Below are 19,970 nucleotides of genomic sequence, written 5' to 3' on the forward strand. Positions count from 1 at the left end.
CTATCTACTGCACCAAAGATGTAAAATACAATCTATTCAAGATCTTAAGAACAGAACCCACACACCACTGCTCTCATGTGTTATTGCAGTAGCCGTGAGGAAGCTATGACCATGTATTTAAAGTTCCGGCCACTCCATGCTGTCCAGATTTGCACCAATTGTTATTAGTTACACTCAATAAATGATTGATCAAAGCAACAGAACATAAATGTAATATTTTTTTTCTAATTGAATTTTCGATTTAATCGATTAGTCGTTGCAGGCCAAAATGCAAATTGACTTGTAAAGTATAATTATTTGATTAGTTACTTCTAAAAGCAAGTTTAAAGGCCTACTGAAATGAGATTTTCTTATTTAAACGGGGATAGCAGATCCATTCTATGTGTCATACGTGATCATTTCGCGATATTGCCATATTTTTGCTGAAAGGATTTAGTAGAGAACATCGACGATAAAGTTCGCAACTTTTGGTCGCTGATAAAAAAAGCCTTGCCTGTACCGGAAGTAGCGTGACGTCACAGGTTGAAGAGCTCCTCACATCTGCACATTGTTTTCAATCATGGACGCCAGCAGCGTGAGCGATTCGGACCGAGAAAGCGACGATTAAAGTTAAAGTTAAAGTTAAAGTTAAGGTACCACTGATTGTCACACACACACTAGGTGTGGTGAAATTATTCTCTGCATTTGACCCATCACCCTTGTTCACCCCCTGGGAGGTGAGGGGAGCAGTGGGCAGCAGCGGTGCCGCGCCCGGGAATCATTTTTGGTGATTTTACCCCCAATTCCAACCCTTGATGCTGAGTGCCAAGCAAGGAGGTAATGGGTCCCATTTTTATAGTCTTTGGTATGACTCGGCCGGGGTTTGAACTCACAACCTACCGATCTCAGGGCGGACACTCTAACCACTAGGCACTGAGTAGGTCCACTAGGCACTGAGTAGGTAGGTAGGATTACCCCATTAATTTGAGCGAGGATGAAAGATTCGTGGATGAGGAAAGTGAAAGTGAAGGATTAGAGGGCAGTGGAAGCGATTCAGATAGGGAAGATGCTGTGAGAGGCGGGTGGGACCTGATATTCAGCTGGGAATGACTAAAACAGTAAATAAACACAATACTCTATTAGCCACAACACAACCAGGCTTATATTTAATATGCCACAAATTAATCGTGCATAACAAACACCTCCCCCCTCCCGTCCATATAACCCACCAATACAACTCAAACACCCGCACAACACACTCAATCCCACAGCCCAAAGTACCGTTTACTTCCGCAAAGTTCATACAGCACATATATTTCCCCAAAGTTACGTACGTGACACGCACATAGCGGCACGCACGGACGGGCAAGCGATCAAATGTTTGGAAGAAAGCTGCGTACTCCCGGTAGCGCGTCTGCTATCCAACTCAAAGTCCTCCTGGTTGTGTTGCTGCAGCCAGCCGCTAATACACCGATCCCACCTACAGCTTTTTTCTTTGCTGTCTTCATTGTCCATTAAACAAATTGCAAAAGATTCACCAACACAGATGTCCAGAATACTGTGGAATTTTGCGATGAAAACAGAGATGTTTGTATTGGGACACAGTGGTGTCCCAATACTTCCGCTCAATCCATGACGTCACGCGCAAACGTCATCCTACCGAGACGTTTTCAGCCGGATATTTCCAGGGAAATTTAAAATTGCACTTTATAAGTTAACCCGGCCGTATTGGCATGTGTTGCAATGTTAAGACTTCATCATTGATATATAAACTATCAGACTGCGTGGTCGGTAGTAGTAGGTTTCAGTAGGCCTTTAAAGATCAATGAAAGTCTTGAACAAATCAAGGACCTAAATCAGGATATAATGTTTCGTCAAAATGTTTACATGAACCCACTGACCTAAGCCATCAACGTATAAATGAGTAGATTAGGTTGATACTGACTGGCTGCTGTGGATCCATGCACAACTGTTTCGAGTGCTGATGTTTGCCTTTAGGCGACGTGAATCATTATGTGAAAGTCATCCAAACCAGATGGCATTCAAGCCGTCGTTAAAGATGATGGTGCGGAAACCCACAGGTGAGCGTGAAATATGGCCCAAAAGGTAGGAGGCTTAAAAAATGCATGCGCTTTTAAACACGCAACCTGAACACTGACAGCTTCTTGACAGAAACAAGGTTGGCTATCACCAAACACACAGGATAAGTCAGGGATTTCCCTCTAAGACATACAAGTAACTCACGATGGTGAACGATTCCACTGCCTTTGCATACTTAGACTTACGGCTCATACTAACATACCAACAATGCAGCACTGGGACATTTCAAAATAAAAGTTCTCATATAGTAATAATAGGTTTACAAAATGAGAGCATCTATCGCGGCTTCAGTAATGGCTGTAAACTTTATATATACCTGTATACTCTAGTTGGAGTGAAACTTGTTTTTTTTTTTATTTCGAACTGAAACAGGCTCTTTCATGGAAAATTCTGCTAGGGTCAACATTTCCGAAAGCAAAAATAACATTGGAAACCACAGGAAGGGTGTGATGCATGAACTATGAATTCATTTAGACACTATAGGCACCAAAGCCCCTCCGGATAGAAGCCACGGAAATCTATTTTTAAACCAAAGGTCGCAGCATTCTATCAAATCTAAACATCACTTTCACATGGGCTGTAATGTTGCTTTATACAGACATGCCAACAGGGTCACCAGAGATATGCACATTTCTTTACATTACATCCTTCCAGTATTTACTTTACTCTCATACAGTCCCCAGCAGTCAAAGACAAAGTTATGCAACAAGAGGTCACATCCTCTGACATTCCGTTCGTCAGGGAAATAAGACCCTCGACTGCTCCTCGAAACAAGGCGCCCTTGTCAATGCAACAGGAAGGAACCTGGTTTAAAAGTGGTTACAACTGGTTTAGAGATAGCCGGACAGCAGAGGGAAATGTGCAAATATGACACGTGTACAGTTCATCACATGTATCAAACCCTGGTAGTATTTTATAAGCATTGCTGCTATTAGTAAATACTGTCACCCAAATAGGTCCTGACTACACAAAGTGAAATATTTAATGCACAAAACCCAAAACCAGTGAAGTTGGCACGTTGTGTAAATGGTAAATAAAAACAGAATACAATGAGTTGCAAATCTTTTTCAACTTGTATTCAAATGAATAGACTGCAAAGACAAGATATTTAACGTTCGAACTGGAAAACATTATTATTTTTTGCAAATATTAGCTCATTTGGAATTTGATGCCTGCAACATGTTTCAAAAAAGCTGGCACAAGTGGCAAAAAAGACTGAGAAAGTTGAGGAACGCTCATCAAACACTTATTTGTAACATCCCACAGGTGAACAGGCTAATTGGGAACAGGTGGGTGCCATGATTGGGTATAAAAGCAGCTTGCATGAAATGCTCAGTCATTCACAAACAAGGATGGGACGAGGGTCACCACTTTGTGAACAAATGCGTGAGCAAATTGTCCAACACTTTAAGAACAACATTTCTCAAAGAGCTATTGCAAGGAATTTAGGGATTTCACCATCTACGGTCTGTAATATCATCAAAAGGTTCAAAGAATCTGGAGAAATCACTGACTTTCGATCCCTCAGGCGATACTGCATCAAAAAGCGACATCAGTGTGTGAAGGATATCACCACATGGGCTCAGGAACACTTCAGAAAACCGCTGTCAGTAACTACAGTTTGTCGCTACATCTGTAAGTGCAAGTTAAAACTCTACTATGCAAAGGCAAAGCCATTTATCAACAACACCCAGAAACACCGCCGGCTTCGCTGGGTCCGAGCTCATCTAAGATGGACTGATGCAAAGTGGAAAAGTGTTCTGTGTTCCACATTTCAAATTGTTTTTGGATACTGTGGACGTGGTGTCCTCCGGACCAAAGAGGAAAAGAACCATCCGGACTGTTATAGGCGCAAAGTTCAATAGCCAGCATCTGTTTTGGTATGGGGGTGTATTAGTGCCCAAGGCATGGGTAACTTACACATCTGTGAAGGCACCATTAATGCTGAAATGTACATACAGGATTTGGAGCAACATATGTTGCCATCCAAGCAACGTTATCATGGACGCCCCTGCTTATTTCAGCAAGACAATGCCAAGCCACGTGTTACAACAGCGTGGCTTTATATTAAAAGAGTGCGGGTACTAGACTGGCCTGCCTGTAGTCTAGACCTGTCTCCCATTGAAAATGTGTGGCGCATTATGAAGCGTGAAATACCACAACGGAGACTCCCGGACTGTTGAACAACTTAAGCTGTACATCAAGCAAGAATGGGAAAGAATTCCACCGGAAAAGCTTCCAAAATTGGTCTCCTCAGTTCCCAAACGTTTACTGAGTGTTGTTAAAAGGAAAGGCCATGTAACACAGTGGTAGAAATGCCCCTGTGCCAACTTTTTTGCAATATGTTGCTGCAATTAAATTCTAAGTTAATGAGTATGTGCAAAAAAAAATTAGTTTTTCAGTTCAAACATTAAATAGCTTGTCTTTGCAGTCTATTAAATTAAATATAAGTTGAAAAGGATTTGCAAATCTTTGTATTCAGTTTTTATTTACGAATTACACAACGTGCCAACTTCACCGGTTTTGGGTTTTGCATTAATATGTACAATAGTACCTCAACTTAAAAGTGCCCTAATTGTTTTAAAATAAGAGCTGTCTAGAGCAGGGGTAGGGAACCTATGGCTCTCGAGCCAGATGTGGCTCTTTTGATGACTGCATCTGGCTCTCAGATAGATCTTAGCTGACATTGCTTAACACGATAAGTAATGAATAATTCTGCTGGTAATCACAGTGTTAAACATAACGTTCAAAATATAAAACATTCTCATGCATTTTAATCCATCAATCCGTTTTCTATGGCAAGACATTTTTTATGGTAAGAAGTATTTTATTTATTATTGGTTAGCTTCAGAATAACAATGTTATTAAAAAGAATAGGATACTTATTATACTCTAAAAATGTTGGTCTTACTTAAAAATGCACACATTTAGTTGTATTCAGTGTTAAAAAATATTATATGGCTCTTACGGGAATACATTTTTAAATATTTGGCTTTCATGGCTCTCTCAGCCAAAAAGGTTCCCGACCACTGGTCTAGAGTATTTTTTATGCTTTAAGTTACAAGCAAAATTTTGAATTAGAAACATCCCCTCCGTTAGTTGGCGTAAAATATGACAGAGTGAACCCCATAAGATCCACGCAAAACATCTGATCTTATCCGCTGGCATTGGATTATAGCTCGAGATTGACATACATTTTTATTTCCAACCATGGGAAGGAAGAAAGTGATGATGATAATGGATTAGCGAAAAAGTGGATGATATTAAGTAAAGAACTCATTAAAAACAAGACCCAGCGTGTCGCCAACTTGGTGAAGCAATTCAAGCATACCACTGCCAGCCTGCACCATACAGAAGCAGAATGAGAATAATATTTTACCTGTGAACATTAAGCCATGGAAATATAGAACAACTGCTGATGGAGTGTTTGGCAAAGAAGCAGCTTATAGGAGATACCGTATAAAACCCATTTACATTAGTATTATATTACTTCATTAAACAACGGTAGCTGTTTGTAGTACATTCCATTGTATTGTTTTTATACAATTTTTCTTATCTAAAAGTTTGTTTGTTTTTAAAAGGCATGTTCAAATGGTGCTGCGGGTAGTGGGCAAGCACAAATTAAACTGATTCAATGAGATGTTGAGTTGAGATACAAGTGTTTTGAGTTAAAAGCTCATTACAGAACCAATTTGTCAGTTGCGGTACCACTGTATTCCTAAATCATACAATAATTATAGTTTACAAGAAATGTAAATCTCAAATTCAGTATTTTATGAAATTGGAAACAATTGTGAAAACGTTTAAGAAAAATATTGTACACTACAGACTGGTTCAGGCTATTATCCTTTATTGAAATAAAATGTATTGTAATAGCGCTGGTGATACACTATATTGCCAAAAGTATTTGGTCACCCATCCAAATGATCAGAATCAGGTGTACTAATCACTTGGCCCGGCCACAGGTGTATAAAATCAAGCACTTAGGCATGGAGACTGTTTCTACAAACATTTATGAAAGAATGGGCCGCTCTCAGGAGCTCAGTTATGTCCAGCGTGGAACTGTCATAGGATGCCACCTGTGCAACAAATCCAGTCGTGAAATTTCCTCGCTCCTAAATATTCCAAAGTCAACTGTCTGCTTTATTATAAGAAAACTGAAGAGTTTGGGAACTCAGCCACGAAGTAGTAGGCCACATAAACTGACAGAGAGGGGTCAGGGGAGGAATTATGGTGTGGGGTTGTTTTTCAGGAGTTGGGCTTGGCCCCTTAGTTCTAGTGAAAGGAACTTTGAATGCTCCAGGATACCAAAACATTTTGGACGATTCCATGCTCCCAACTTTGTGGGAACAGTTTGGAGTGGGCCCCTTCCTCTTCCAACATGACTGTGCACCAGCGCACAAAGCAAGGTCCACAAAGACATGGATGACAGAGTCTGATGTAGATGAACTTGACTGGCCTGCACAGAGTACTGACCTGAACCCATTAGAACCCCTTTGGGATGAATTAGAACGGAGACTGAGAGCCAGGCCTTCTCGACCAACATCAGTGTGTGACCTCACCAATGCGCTTTTGGAAGAATGGTGGAAAATTCGTATAAACACACTCCGCAACCTTGTGGACAGCCTTCCCAGAAGAGTTGAAGCTGTAATAGCTGCAAAAGGTGGACCCACATCATATTGAACCCTATGGGTTAGGAATGGGATGGCATTTCAAGTTCATATATGAGTCAAGGCAGGTGGCCAACTACTTTTGGCAATATAGTGTATAAAAGGAGGTAGACTGTCTATGAACAAGTCAGCCTATATATTTATGTTTACAAATAGCACTGTCGAAATAAATAGGCAGAAGCGCAACACACACACACACGACGGCTCCTCGAACACTTTCTCGTCTCCTTTGTTCCTACTGAGACTAGGTTTAATATTGCAGTCTTGCCTACCACTGCCGCCCACATCCGGTAATTACAGTTCACACAATATTCCCATCGTTACAGTTTTATCTTTGATAGCATGTTCTGATTGACGGTCCGCAATACAAAAGTGCACTTTACTTATTTTAAACTATTGTAGTGGCGTTCTGTACAAAAAGTGCACTTTAATTTAGTGTTGTTTTGATATGTCATCTTAGTGACATCATGCACAAAAGCGCACTAATAGCTTGTTTTAAAATGTCTCTGACCATCTTGCACTTTCTGTTTTGAAATGACATGAATGTTTGTGCCACTGCTTAATAAACACAGTTTTGCTAAATTGACTTAGTTGTGATTTCCCTCTCTGCATGAAAGTTTAAAATGAGCATATATTAATGAAGTATGAACAAGAATGTTTTAATGTAGACACATAGAATCATCATACTGCTGTGATTATATGCATCAAGAGTTCATTCAAGGCTAAGGCAAAATATCGAGGTATATATCGTGTATCGTGACATGGCCTAAAAATATCGAGATATTAAAAAAAGGCCATATCGCCCAGCCCTAATCTCTACCATGTATGGAGATATCTGCTGATGTCACAAGTTGGTTAACGGGCTTATCTAAAACTGCTTGTTTGGAGCGAGACAAAATTGTTTTATATCTCCTCAACACTTCCATGGTTTCATTTACATTTTTGGCCCTTGTGGTGATCCCAAATACACAAAAACAGGTGCCAACAAGCAAGAAAAGTGGGTTTTGCATAATAGGACCCCTTTAAATGAAACACCTAGTCTGTATAGAATACACAACAGTGAACATTTGGATGCGGGCCATCTGTGTCACCCCCCAACCCCACCCCATGGTTTGCTTTTCTCTAATAACAGAGCGCATAATACCAGAGCTGTCAGCCCAAACATGACTAGGAGGCGCTCTCTTTCTCATTTTTAGAGTTACTGCAAAGACATAAGATATGGACTGTCATGCACAGTTCACTTTTTAACAGGACCGGTGATCCTAGGGACTTCTTCCTGGAGAGCTAATCCACATGCAATTGCCATGGCTCCCAGGAATTTAGGGTAAACATGCAGTGTTGCTCTCTTGGAAGCAAATAAAGCCAGAAGGATCTTCAATTTTTTTTTGCTTCAATTAGAAGCTGCTTGGGATGTGGCCAGAGTATCACTTCATTGAAAAGAAAGGGGATTTTTGTAGATTATATATACAAAAAAATACAAAAATAGGGATTGCAGGTCTAACTGTTTAAAGGGGAACTGCACTGTATTTGAAAGTTTGCCTTTTATTCACAATCCTTTTGTGAGACAAGCACACATGTCTTTCTTTTTTTAATGTGTTCTAACCCGTAAATAAACGCTAGCAAAAGTCATCTAACAATGGGATTCATGATGTCATTGTGCCCATAAAACCCTCTAAAAAAAACATCCAAAAACCGCCAACAATACTCCATTGACATCTTGTGACATGAATGTTAACCAAGTATTAACGATGATGTTATTATAACCGCTAACGTTAAGGAACTACTTTTAGCGGCGCCGTGATCACAGAGCGCTAATTATAGCGGCGGTATAGCTCGGTTGGTAGAGCGGCCATGCCAGCAACTTGAGGGTTGCAGGTTCAATACCCGCTTTCGCCATCCTAGTCACTTCCGTTGTGTCCTTGGGCAAGACACTTTACCCACCTGCTCCCAGTGCCACCCACACTGGTTTAAATGTAATTTAGATATTGGGTTTCACTATGTAAAGTGCTTTGAGTCACTAGAGAAAAGCGCTATATAAATATGATTCACTTCACTATCTTTACGCTGCTACAGTATTGACATACTGAGCCGGCGAGCTGCTGCGTAGCCTCTGACCAGATGAAAGTAAGACTCAATTCGAATACCCCTCCTCCCCCCTTGTTTTTGCACTCCCTCCTTGGTTTTGCGCGTTCACATCAATCAAGAAGCGTTCGAATTATCAATCAGGTAGGGGGCAAGGGTGACTCAATTCCCTCGAAAACCTCCCTACACTATCGAGTGCGAAGAGAAAGAGGGCAGAGCTGATCATATTATGCCTATACTGGCTCACCTGCACTGGCTTCCTGTGCACTTAAGATGTGACTTTAAGGTTTTACTACTTACGTATAAAATACTACACGGTCTAGGTCCAGCCTATCTTGCCGATTGTATTGTACCATATGACCCGGCAAATAATCTGTGTTCAAAGAACTCCGGCTTATTAGTGATTCCCAGAGCCCAAAAAAAGAATAGAGCGTTTTCTATTCAGGCTCCAGTACTATGGAATGCCCTCCCGGTAACAGTTAAAGATGCTACCTCAGTAGAAGCATTTAAGTCCCATCTTAAAACTCATTTGTATACTCTAGCCTTTAAATAGACCCCCTCTTTTCTTTCTCCTCTGCCCCCCTCTCCCTTGTGGAGGGGGAGACACACAGGTCCGGTGGCTATGGATGAAGTGCTGGCTGTCCAGAGTCGGGACCCGGGGTGGACCGCTCGCCTGTGCATCGGTTGGGGACATCTCTGCGCTGCTGACCCGTCTCCGCTCGAGATGGTCTCCTGCTAGCCCCACTATGGACTGGACTCTCACTATTATGTTAGATCCACTATGGACTGGACTTTCACAATATTATGTCAGACCCACTCGACATCCATTGCTTTCGGTCTCCCCTAGAGGGGGGTGTGGGGGGGGTTACCCCCATCTGCGGTCCTCTCCAAGGTTTTTTCATAGTCATTCACGTCGACGTCCCACTGGGGTGAGTTTTCCTTGCCCTTATGTGGGCTCTGTACCGAGGATGTCATTGTGGCTTGTGCAGCCCTTTGAGACACTTGTGATTTAGGGCTATATAAATAAACATTGATTGATTGATTGATATTCAACACTCTACTGCCATCTGGCGGCTAAAGTGGATAGTGCACCTCATCAAGTTGTCACGTTTCATGTGTCAGGTACACCGCAACGAATGGGACAATTGAATCCCCTTCCTCCCCTACATAACAGGTTGTTGGAGTGTTTTGAAGTTGTTTTAGAGGGCTTTGAAAGCTACAATGGTGACACCCATTAGCCGCATTTTGCATGCGTTTTTGATCATCTTTAGAATACTAAAAAAAAAAAGATGTGTGTTCTTGTGTCTCATAATGATTGTGAACAATAGGCAAATTAAAAAATAAAAAGTGCAATTCCCCTTTAATTCTAGATTATAAATCATGCTTCTCACTTGTATAGTCGAAGGTCGTGGCCATAAACCCAGACATTTAACTTAGACCTGGACACGACGAGAACGACACAAAAAGACGATTGTTTGCGGCACATTTTTTTAACACTTTGTGAGGATTATGAATAATTCTTCATCCAAACGGGAACATATGAACATCCAATCAACCCCTTTAGATTAACTTCAGATATATCAGTCGATAAAAACTTTTAAACTTTTTTTAATGTTTTATGCCTTTTTTATTAAAGGTAAACTGCACTTTTTTGGGGAATTTTGCCTATCATTCACAATCACTATGAGCGACAAGAACATGCACGTCTTTTTTTCTTTAAGATTTGAAAAATGATTAAAAAAAACACTTAGAAGATGCGGCTCATGGGAGTCACTATTGTAGCCTCTAAAACAACTTCAAAACCCTACATTAACATCTTATAGACACGGAAATAACACATGTTCATAACAATATGTAATATTTTCAATATTTACCATATTTTGATCATTTTAACCAATGCCGGAACTGATTTCTTCAGCGCATTCATTTCCATTTCCACAGCAGCGAACGTACGGCATGTGTGTTCCTACTGTCGGAAACAAAGTCGTGTGTGTCTTGTAATTATGGAAGAATCGATAACAGGCAACGAAGACGACTATTTTTGGACAAATAAGGATTCACAACCTTATCATTTTGAAGCTCCACATATAAGGGATGAAACACTGCTTATAGAAGCGAGCACGAAGGAAGAGTGAGACATTAAAGCAGACGAAAGTCGAGATAGTGAGGTGAAAGTTTAGACTCTATAAATGTGGCACTTGGAACCAAGCTATTTAGACATAAATGGACTGCTTACCCAAATGAACCGGAAAGACCGTCCCCGTCCAGCTACACCAAACACACAACTGTCAATCGAGTGAGTCACCCTTTAAATATTGATCAGGATACACGCAGCACAACTAAGCGTGTTATTACAACTACAGTACATACACTCTCTGGCTAGCTGTGTACAAACAAAACATGAAATGTGGGCAAATACTTTACAGATACTTTAATATGATTGTTCATGTTTTTTAATTAGTACAGATTTGTGTCCGATCGCATTATGCCGTGCACTACAAACTCAAATTTGTTTCGTGTTATCGCAGAAGCTAGCGTATCTCTTTCCGTAGCTAGCTTTTACGGCTAATACCGAAGCATGTCGATGTGTTACTACGCTACAAAAAGAGTTCCTCCGTGTTTGCTCTTACAATAACAAAGTCGCTACAGTTTGTTTATTATACAGGTTACGGAACGTAAATTAAGTATTGTTGACGGTGTTTGGATACATTTTGAAAGTGATATCGAGGTAGAACTGATAGCTCTCATTAGCTGCTTTGCTAGCTATGAAGAACGAGACGATGTTTATATGTTAGACTGCAACAACAAAAAAAAGGTCTTCTTGTCTTTCATAAGGATTGTGAACGATAGGCAAAATTCTCAAAAAAGTGCAGTTCCCCTTTAAAGAAAATCACAAACTAAGCAATATTTTCCGCCCAAAAAATTTCAGAGTGGAGTACTTGAGGTCAAGTATTTGGAGCCTTAAATAGGTCAATAATAAAAAGAATATAACAACATTGATTTTGATTCATTGTAATTCTTGGAGCAATGACAGTTCAAAAAAGTAAATAGAAAATAAGCCATATATTATTTTCAATTTTTTTTTTTACTTTGAGCCCTTAAATCTCTAGATCAATCAATCAATCAATCAATGTTTATTTATATAGCCCTAAATCACAAGTGTCTCAAAGGGCTGTACAAGCCACAACGACATGCTCGGTACAGAGCCCACATACGGGCAAGGAAAACTCACCCCAATGGGACGTCAATGTGAATGACTATGAGAAACCTTGGAGAGGACCGCATATGTGGGTAACTCCCCCCCCCCCCCCAGATCAATTTCAGATCTACCTGTAGATCATAAATTATCACAATTTTTTTATGTTTTTTTTGTTTTATGCCGTTCCTGTCTTAGAAAACTTTTTTTATAGCAAACACACAAAATATGCAATAATATCCCCTTAAAAATATTTCAAAGTGGAATACTTGATGTGAAGTAATTGGAACCTTTAATCGGTCAACAATCCATAACATAAATTTTGATTAATCTGCATTTTTTGAGCAATGATTGTTTTAGAGCAGGGATGTCAAACATGCTGAGCAGGGGCCGGCTCAGGCCTGCGAACAGGTTCAATCTTGCCCGCAAGATGAGTTTGCCAAGTGTAAAACCGAGCTGCATTTTTAAGTGAAAGAAACTGCTCTTCTAAACTTATCCACTGGATGTCACATTAGCAATTCTGTTAGGCAAGCAAATAGTTCTTACTGGGGCAAGCAAGTATACCAAACAAGAGTTACACGGTAACTCGACCTCACGTGAAACAAGTGGAAGTAAAATAAACAATTGGTAATCCCACTTAAAATTATCTCAGTTGGTATTAGGGTTGTACGGTATACCGGTACTGGTATAGTATCGCAGTACTAATTAATCAAAAATGGTACTCGGGCATGACGGCGCGTCGTCACGTCATGACTAGGGATGATACTCGAAACCGATTTTCCCGGTTGTTCGATAAGAAAAGAACCGAATCCTCGGACTCGAATCCCTTTTTGAGAACCGGTACCCGTTATCGAGACCACTATAGTAAAGAAAAAGACTTGGTTCTTTATTCGAATCCCTGGGAACGAATCCTGTCCCGACCAGAAATGCCCCGTGGGACATCACAATAAATGACGTCACGTAGCTCAGTCATTAGGCGCAGATAGCGAAAGCAGCGCTCCAAGGTGTAATAAAGTTCAAAACAGAAGGTATAATCTAGGGCTGCAACTAACGATTAATTTGATTGTCGATTATTACTTCGATTAATCGATTAATAATCGGATAAAATAGACAAACTGCATTTCTATCCTTTCCAGTATTTTATTGAAAAAAACAGCATACTGGCACCATACTTATTTTGATTATTGTTTCTCAGCTGTTTGTACATGTTGCAGTTTATAAATAAAGGTGTTTTTTTTTTTTTTTAATCTTTTTTTTTTTTTTTTTTTTTTTAAAAAGCCTCTGCGCATGCGCATAGCATAGATCCAACGAATCGATGACTAAATTAATCGGCAACTATTTTTATAATTGATTTTAATCGATTTAATCGATTAGTTGTTGCAGCCCTAGTATAATCCAATGAATAACTTTACTGAGAGATTTGAGCAGGGTACAAACACATGACGAACACTTTTACGACCAACCGGAAACATAGCAACCAGGCTAGCAACGCACCTCCTTTACGGCAGCTGTCGCAACGTTCTTAAAGCAACTGCAGCACATACATATATATATGACATGATCTCCCTTTTTTAACTTTCGTTTTTCTTTCCTTGTAAACAAAACCAAATCACACTGTATATGTGTTGTCTGTATAATTATAAATAATGCAGACGAGGCGTGTTGGCTGAGTTCTTGACGATTACTTTCACAGCGTGCTCATAACCTCATTCTTAGCTGCTGGGTGGCGACATGCAACAACACTTTTCGGGGCTACCGCGAATGCTCGTCACTCCCGTTGCATGCTGGGTAGTGTAGTTGTTATATTCCCTAACTAATAACATCACATCTTTCCCTCTATAAAGAAATAATGTTAACTCAATAAAGTGTATTTCTTTTTTTAGCTTTAACTTTTCATTTTTTAGCATTGTAACCACATTTGCAAACAACTTTTCTCTTCATAGAAATGTATTTCAATAAAGAAATAAAGTGCAAAAATGTCAAATCATCATAACAAACAGTTATGTCAAATAGCAGCAGAAGTGCACTTTTTGGAGACCTGTATTATTTTCAGTTTTGTGCCCAAGGGACTGATTTTATTTAAAACTATATTAATATTTATACACCTATAGTGATCCCAGAGACAGGTTGCTTTTGTGTTACAGTATATATTTGTTTTTCTGAAAAATCCCACTTAATATACTTTGGGTAACAACAGTCAATATTTATTTATTTTATTTTATTTTTTTAGGGGGGTAACAGTCAATATTTATTTATTTATTAGATTTTATTTTTTTCTTATATAATAAAAGTGAGCTTTTGTTAAACCAAATATTGTGTGTTTTTTTCCATATACAACAACCTATCTGGACTCAATAAGAGAATCGATAAGGAATCGGTTCGATAAGAGGATTCGATAATACAGTGTTTTTCAACCACTGTGCCGCGGCACACTAGTGTGCCGTGAGATACAGTTTGGTGTGCCGTGGGAGATTATCTCATTTCACCTATTTGGGTTAAAAATATTTTTTGCAAACCATTAATTATAGTCTGCAAATTATGTGTTGTTGTTGAGTGTCGGTGTTGTCTAGAGCTCAGCAGAGTAACCGTGTAATACTCTTCCATATCAGCCGGTAGCTAATTGCTTTGTAGATGTCGGAAACAGCGGGAGGCAGCGTGCAGGTAAAAAGTTATCTAATGCTAAAACCAAAAATAAACAAAAGGTGAGTGCCCCTAAGAAAAGGCAGTGAAACTTAGGGAAGGCTATGCAGAACGAAACTGGCTACAAAGTAAACAAAAACAGAATGCTGGATGACAGCAAAGACTTACTGTGGAGCAAAGACGGCATCCACAATGTACATCCGAACATGACATGACAATCAACAATGTCCACACAAAGAAGGATAAAAACTGAAATATTCTTGATTGCTAAAACAAAGTAGATGCGGGAAATATCGCTCAAAGGAAGACATGAAACTGCTGCAGGAAAATACCAAAAAAAGAGAAAAAGCCACCAAAATAGGAGCGCAAGACAAGAACTAAAACACTACACACAGGAAAACAGCAAAAAAGTCAAAATAAGTCACGGCGTGATGTGACAGGTGGTGACAGTACACCTACTTTGAGACAAGAGCTATATTGATGCATGCTTGGTTATGCTTTAAAGTCATATCCAACAATTGCGACAACGACTTTTTACTGTCAACTGAGTTTCGTTTTTTTATGATTTCTGCTGGTGGTGTGCCTCCGCATTTTTTCAACGCAAAAAAATGTGCCTTGGCTCAAAAAAGGTTGAAAAACATTGCGATAATAGACTCAAACTCGGTAATTTCTTATCAAACATCATCCCTAGTCATGACACTGATGGTTTGCGATCAGAGGATCATGTTCAACAGCGCACAATCACGGAGTACTTACAAACAGACAGTGTGTAGACCAGGGGTGGGCAATTAATTTTTACCGGGGGCCGCATGAGCAACCCGAGCACTGCTGGAGGGCCACACTGACAATATTTCAATTAAATTTTGCTCAAATTATTTTTGATATACCGTAAGATAGATAATAATAATAATAATATTTTCATTTAACCTAACTTATCTTTATACAAAAGCAGATGGCTTTTGATGGTTTTATTTTTAACACTTTCTTACACAACACTTCCTGATGTATATTACAATACAAAAATTTCAATTTCTGTCACTTTATCCTGCATCCTCTTTGTTGTAGAACCTTTATTTAACCAGATAAGAAAACGTTGTGAAGTAGCACGTACGCCTGTAAGGTGATTGGCGAAGAAGGAAGAAGCGTTGCTGTTGCGGAAATGAGGAGTGAGGATTGGTTTTCCTTTTGGAAAGAACGAGATAAGTTGAGCTGTGTTAGTATAGCATGCTCAATAAAAGTTTAAAAAGTGCATCAGACTTGGTGTGCACTTCTTCTGGACGCTACAATTGATGTCAGAAGTGGGATGAAATGCCTCCCAGTTCGCCTTGCCATCAAACCTGGGAGTCTTCATTGAGGGCGGAATTCCCCCCGTGGTAAGCAGCGTGGCTGCACCTGTAAACGCTGTCTCTCTCTCTCTCTTTGCGGCGAGCTCCTCACGTGGCACGTACCTCCCGATGACGTAGCACACAAACAGTGCAGTATGCGCAAAGTTTTACTTCTGCCACCAATTGTAGCGTCCAGAAGAAGTGCACATCAAGTCTGACGCTCTTTTTAAACTTTTATTGAGCAAGCTATACTAACACAGCTCAACATATCTCGTTCCTTCCACACGCACGTCTCCTCACTCCTCATTTACGCAACTCAAGAAGACAACATCCACTTCAGCAGGTCGTTACACTATATTCTTTAAACACAGCAACGTGTGTACCACAAATAAGTCTCGGGGATAACCGCTGTGCGCCTTCCCTCACAGGACATACGCACATATAACACTTTTCAAAATAAAAGCAGCACAGTTGTATTGCACGCACGACAAAGATGTTTTTTTTAATTTATTTTGTAATTTGAGATTGCCGCTGCGCGCACGAGCATACGTCCACACGGAAGTAATACAAATAACGCTTTTCAAAACAAAAGCAGCACCGTTGTATTGCACACTCGAAATAGATGCTTTTTAAAATTTATTTTGTAATTTATAATTGGCCTCACGCGGGCCGGACAGGGACGTACAAAGGGCCAGATGCGGCCCGCGGGCCGCACAATGCCCAGGTCTGGTGTAGACAGAAAATGGATAACGGACGCATTTTGGCTAAAAAAAACTAACGATAAAGGTGACGTTATAACACTGAAACGCCCTAAGGAAGAGGTGCTTTAAGACATACTTAGCAAACTCATCCCGCGGGCCCTACGTTTGACACCCCTGCTGTAGAGTCAAGATTGCAACTTTTTCTTGTTATGTTTCACCTGCGACCGGGACGCACTTTGGACACCCTTGTCCCAGCTTATACTCCAAGATCCATATTCATATGAACACAACTGTGCATTGTTCCACTTTAAATCAATAGAATGTAGAGAAAAAAAACACACTTACACAACCCAGATCCCAGTGATGGTCAATGCTGGGAGGCTAACAGGCAGGATCACCCACAGAGACATTTCAGGCACCTTGGTGAACCCTCTTTCCTCTTTTTCCTCTTCGACCATCCAAGCAATATGTGCTCAAGTAGTTGTAACATTTAACTGTGTGGGGCTGACATCTGCACGGCCGCCAAATGACTCATTTTCCCCCCGAACACACACACTGGTGGGACTGGTGAAAAGATGGAAAGAACATGCATGCTGATTAGTTTAGTATCATGGTGCACTGGACGATTAAAGGGATGAACATGCAAAGAAACCTGGTAATGTGTCCATAATGAATAAGATATTTTCATTTAAAATACAATGAATGGTGTTTGTCACCGCAGCAACAATTACAGTTCACTCACCTTCTGCCGTTTGCTAGCAAGTTTCCTTTAAGATTCTTTTGCGCCCTTGCTTTCCTCCTCTGGTAGCCAGGCGATTAAAAAAAGGAGACAAAAAGGGACGCAAATTGTGCAGTTTTGTGTCTTTTTCTGGCTGTTTTGCCACCGCACCTACTGAAATCCCGTTAGCCGTGAAGGAAGAAAGGGGTACGCTAGTGTTCCTTCAACGTGTAGCCCGACCTGCATGGTCGCCGCCACGAGACACTCCAGTGTATCCAGCTGTTTGACTCCGCCCCCCGCAACCTGTCCCGGCGGTGCGCGCCGAGGAGTAAACGCAGGGGGCGCTGACGAGTCAACAGGAGGACGCCGAGGTTTGTTTTGTACGGTAATTGTTCAAGTCTACCAAAAGTTAACTAATTACAGACTAAATTGTAATAATACATTTTTAAACGTTTTGAGTTGCACCGTTAAAAAGACAAACTGAATATAAAGTGATGTTTGTGGTTTGTATTTGAGGGCATTTCCGGTTTTCTTCATAACCACCATTCCCACTTTTGTGGCAAAACGGCAAAAAGGAATGATAAGTTCCTATCTTGCATTAATGTTTTTTTGACTCAGCTTGACCAGGAAAAGAAATAAAAAACTATATGAAGTATGTGTTAAATACAGTACAGCATGACTGAGGATAATAGAAAAGCTGTATTTCTGTCGCCCTCTAGAGTTGCAATTTGATACTGCATTGGTTTAACTACAGCAGCTGACTGTCCATTGATAGTTTGTTCTAATGTATTATTTGAACCTTACACATGAACTAATTATTTTGTACTTTATTTAATTTGATATAATAATTAAATTACACTAATACGGATGGACTGCTTCCAGTTAGTCACATTTAGTGGGTTTGAATAAAAATCCCCCCCAAAAAATTACATTTCTAGTGCTGTGGTTTTAATGTATTATTAAATTCACTCCAATGGTAACGTTTGTCATTCAACGCTAAACATTTAGTTTTCATGGGTTTTAAATGGCCACAAATGGTCACGATAAAATCAAGTGGTACAATTGTATTATACAGTATATATATATACTTAAGAGTTCAAGTGAAAATAAGTTTAAATTAGGGATGTCCGATAATGGCTTTTTTGCCGATATCCGATATTCCGATATTGTCCAACTCTTAATTACCGATACCGATATCAACCGATACCGATATATATACAGTCGTAGAATTAACACATTATTATGCCTAATTTGGACAACCAGGTATGGTGAAGATAAGGTCCTTTTTTTTACAAATTAATAAAATAAAATAAGATAAATAAATTTAAAAAAAAATTATTGAATAAAAATGAAAGTAAAACAATATAAAAACAGTTACCGGTACTTAGAAACTAGTAATTATAGAAAATGAGTCAAATTAACTGTTAAAGGTTAGTACTATTAGTGGACCAGGAGCACGCACAATCAAGTGTGCTTTCGGACTGTATCCCTTTGCAGACTGTATTGATATTAGGGGTGGGGGAAAAAATCGATTCGAATTCGAATCGCGATTCTGACGTTGTGCGATTCAGAATCGATTCTAATTTTTAAAAAATTGATTTTTTTTATTTTTATTATTATTATTTTTAATTATTATTATTTTTTAAATTAATCAATCCAACAAAACAATACACAGCAATACCATAACAATGCAATCCCTCATTGACATTATCATTAGACATTAAAATAAAAAAGAACAATAGTGTCAGAGTGGCTTACACTTGCATCGCATCTCATAAACTTGACAACACACTGTGTCCAATATTTTCACAAAGATAAAATAAGTCATATTTTTGGTTCATTTAATAGTTAAAACAAATGTACATCATTGCAAACAGTTGATAAAACATTGTCCTTTACAATTATAAAAGCTTTTTTTAAAAAATCTACCACTCTGCTTGCATGTCAGCAGACTGGGGTAGATCCTGCTGAAATCCTATGTATTGAATGAATAGAGAATCCTTTTGAATCTTGGCAAAAATCTTACCCACACGATTATCAAATATAATAGGAAAATTAATTCATACTGACCAAACTGGCTTCATGGAAGGTCGACAATCTTCAGACAATACAAGGAAATTGTTTAATGTTATTTACTATGCTAGAAGTCTCCCTTATCCCACAGCAGTATGTAGTGTTGATGCAGAGAAGGCATTCCACCGCATAAACTGGTCATTTATGTTTTGCACATTACGTAAATTTGGATTTGGAGATAATTTTATACAATGGATTAAGATGCTTTATACAAGGCCCATGGCATCAGTCAAAACCAATAATCATATTTCAGAACCTTTTTTGTTAAAAAGAGGAGTAAAACAGGGATGTCCTGCATCTGGATTATTATTTAATTTGGTTATTGAACCCTTAGCTGCAAAAATAAGAAGTGAAAATAATATTCATGGTATAAATATTGGCTCTCAGTATAATAAGCTATCGATGTATTGTGACGACATCATTTTTTTACCTGTCACATGTTAACTCCTGTCTTCTTTATATCAATAATGTCATCACTGAATATGG

At 39.4% G+C, this 19,970-nt stretch overlaps 1 protein-coding gene across 1 annotated transcript in view; it reads right to left on the reverse strand.

The window, feature by feature from the left end:
- zgc:154058 (Transmembrane protein 150A-like) overlaps nt 1-17,729 on the reverse strand; it is a 65,292-nt gene extending 47,563 nt beyond the window's left edge. Inside the window, exons 1-2 of the mRNA XM_062057609.1 lie at nt 17,436-17,729; nt 17,039-17,257 (exon numbers count right to left, since the gene is read on the reverse strand). Coding sequence (XP_061913593.1) covers nt 17,039-17,151 — 113 coding nt within the window. The 5' untranslated portion in view covers nt 17,152-17,257; nt 17,436-17,729. The remainder of the gene's footprint in view (nt 1-17,038; nt 17,258-17,435) is intronic.
- Between the last annotated feature and the right edge of the window lie 2,241 nt (nt 17,730-19,970).

This window comes from Entelurus aequoreus, linkage group LG09 (assembly GCF_033978785.1).
Source record: "Entelurus aequoreus isolate RoL-2023_Sb linkage group LG09, RoL_Eaeq_v1.1, whole genome shotgun sequence".
Lineage (NCBI taxonomy): Eukaryota > Metazoa > Chordata > Actinopteri > Syngnathiformes > Syngnathidae > Entelurus > Entelurus aequoreus.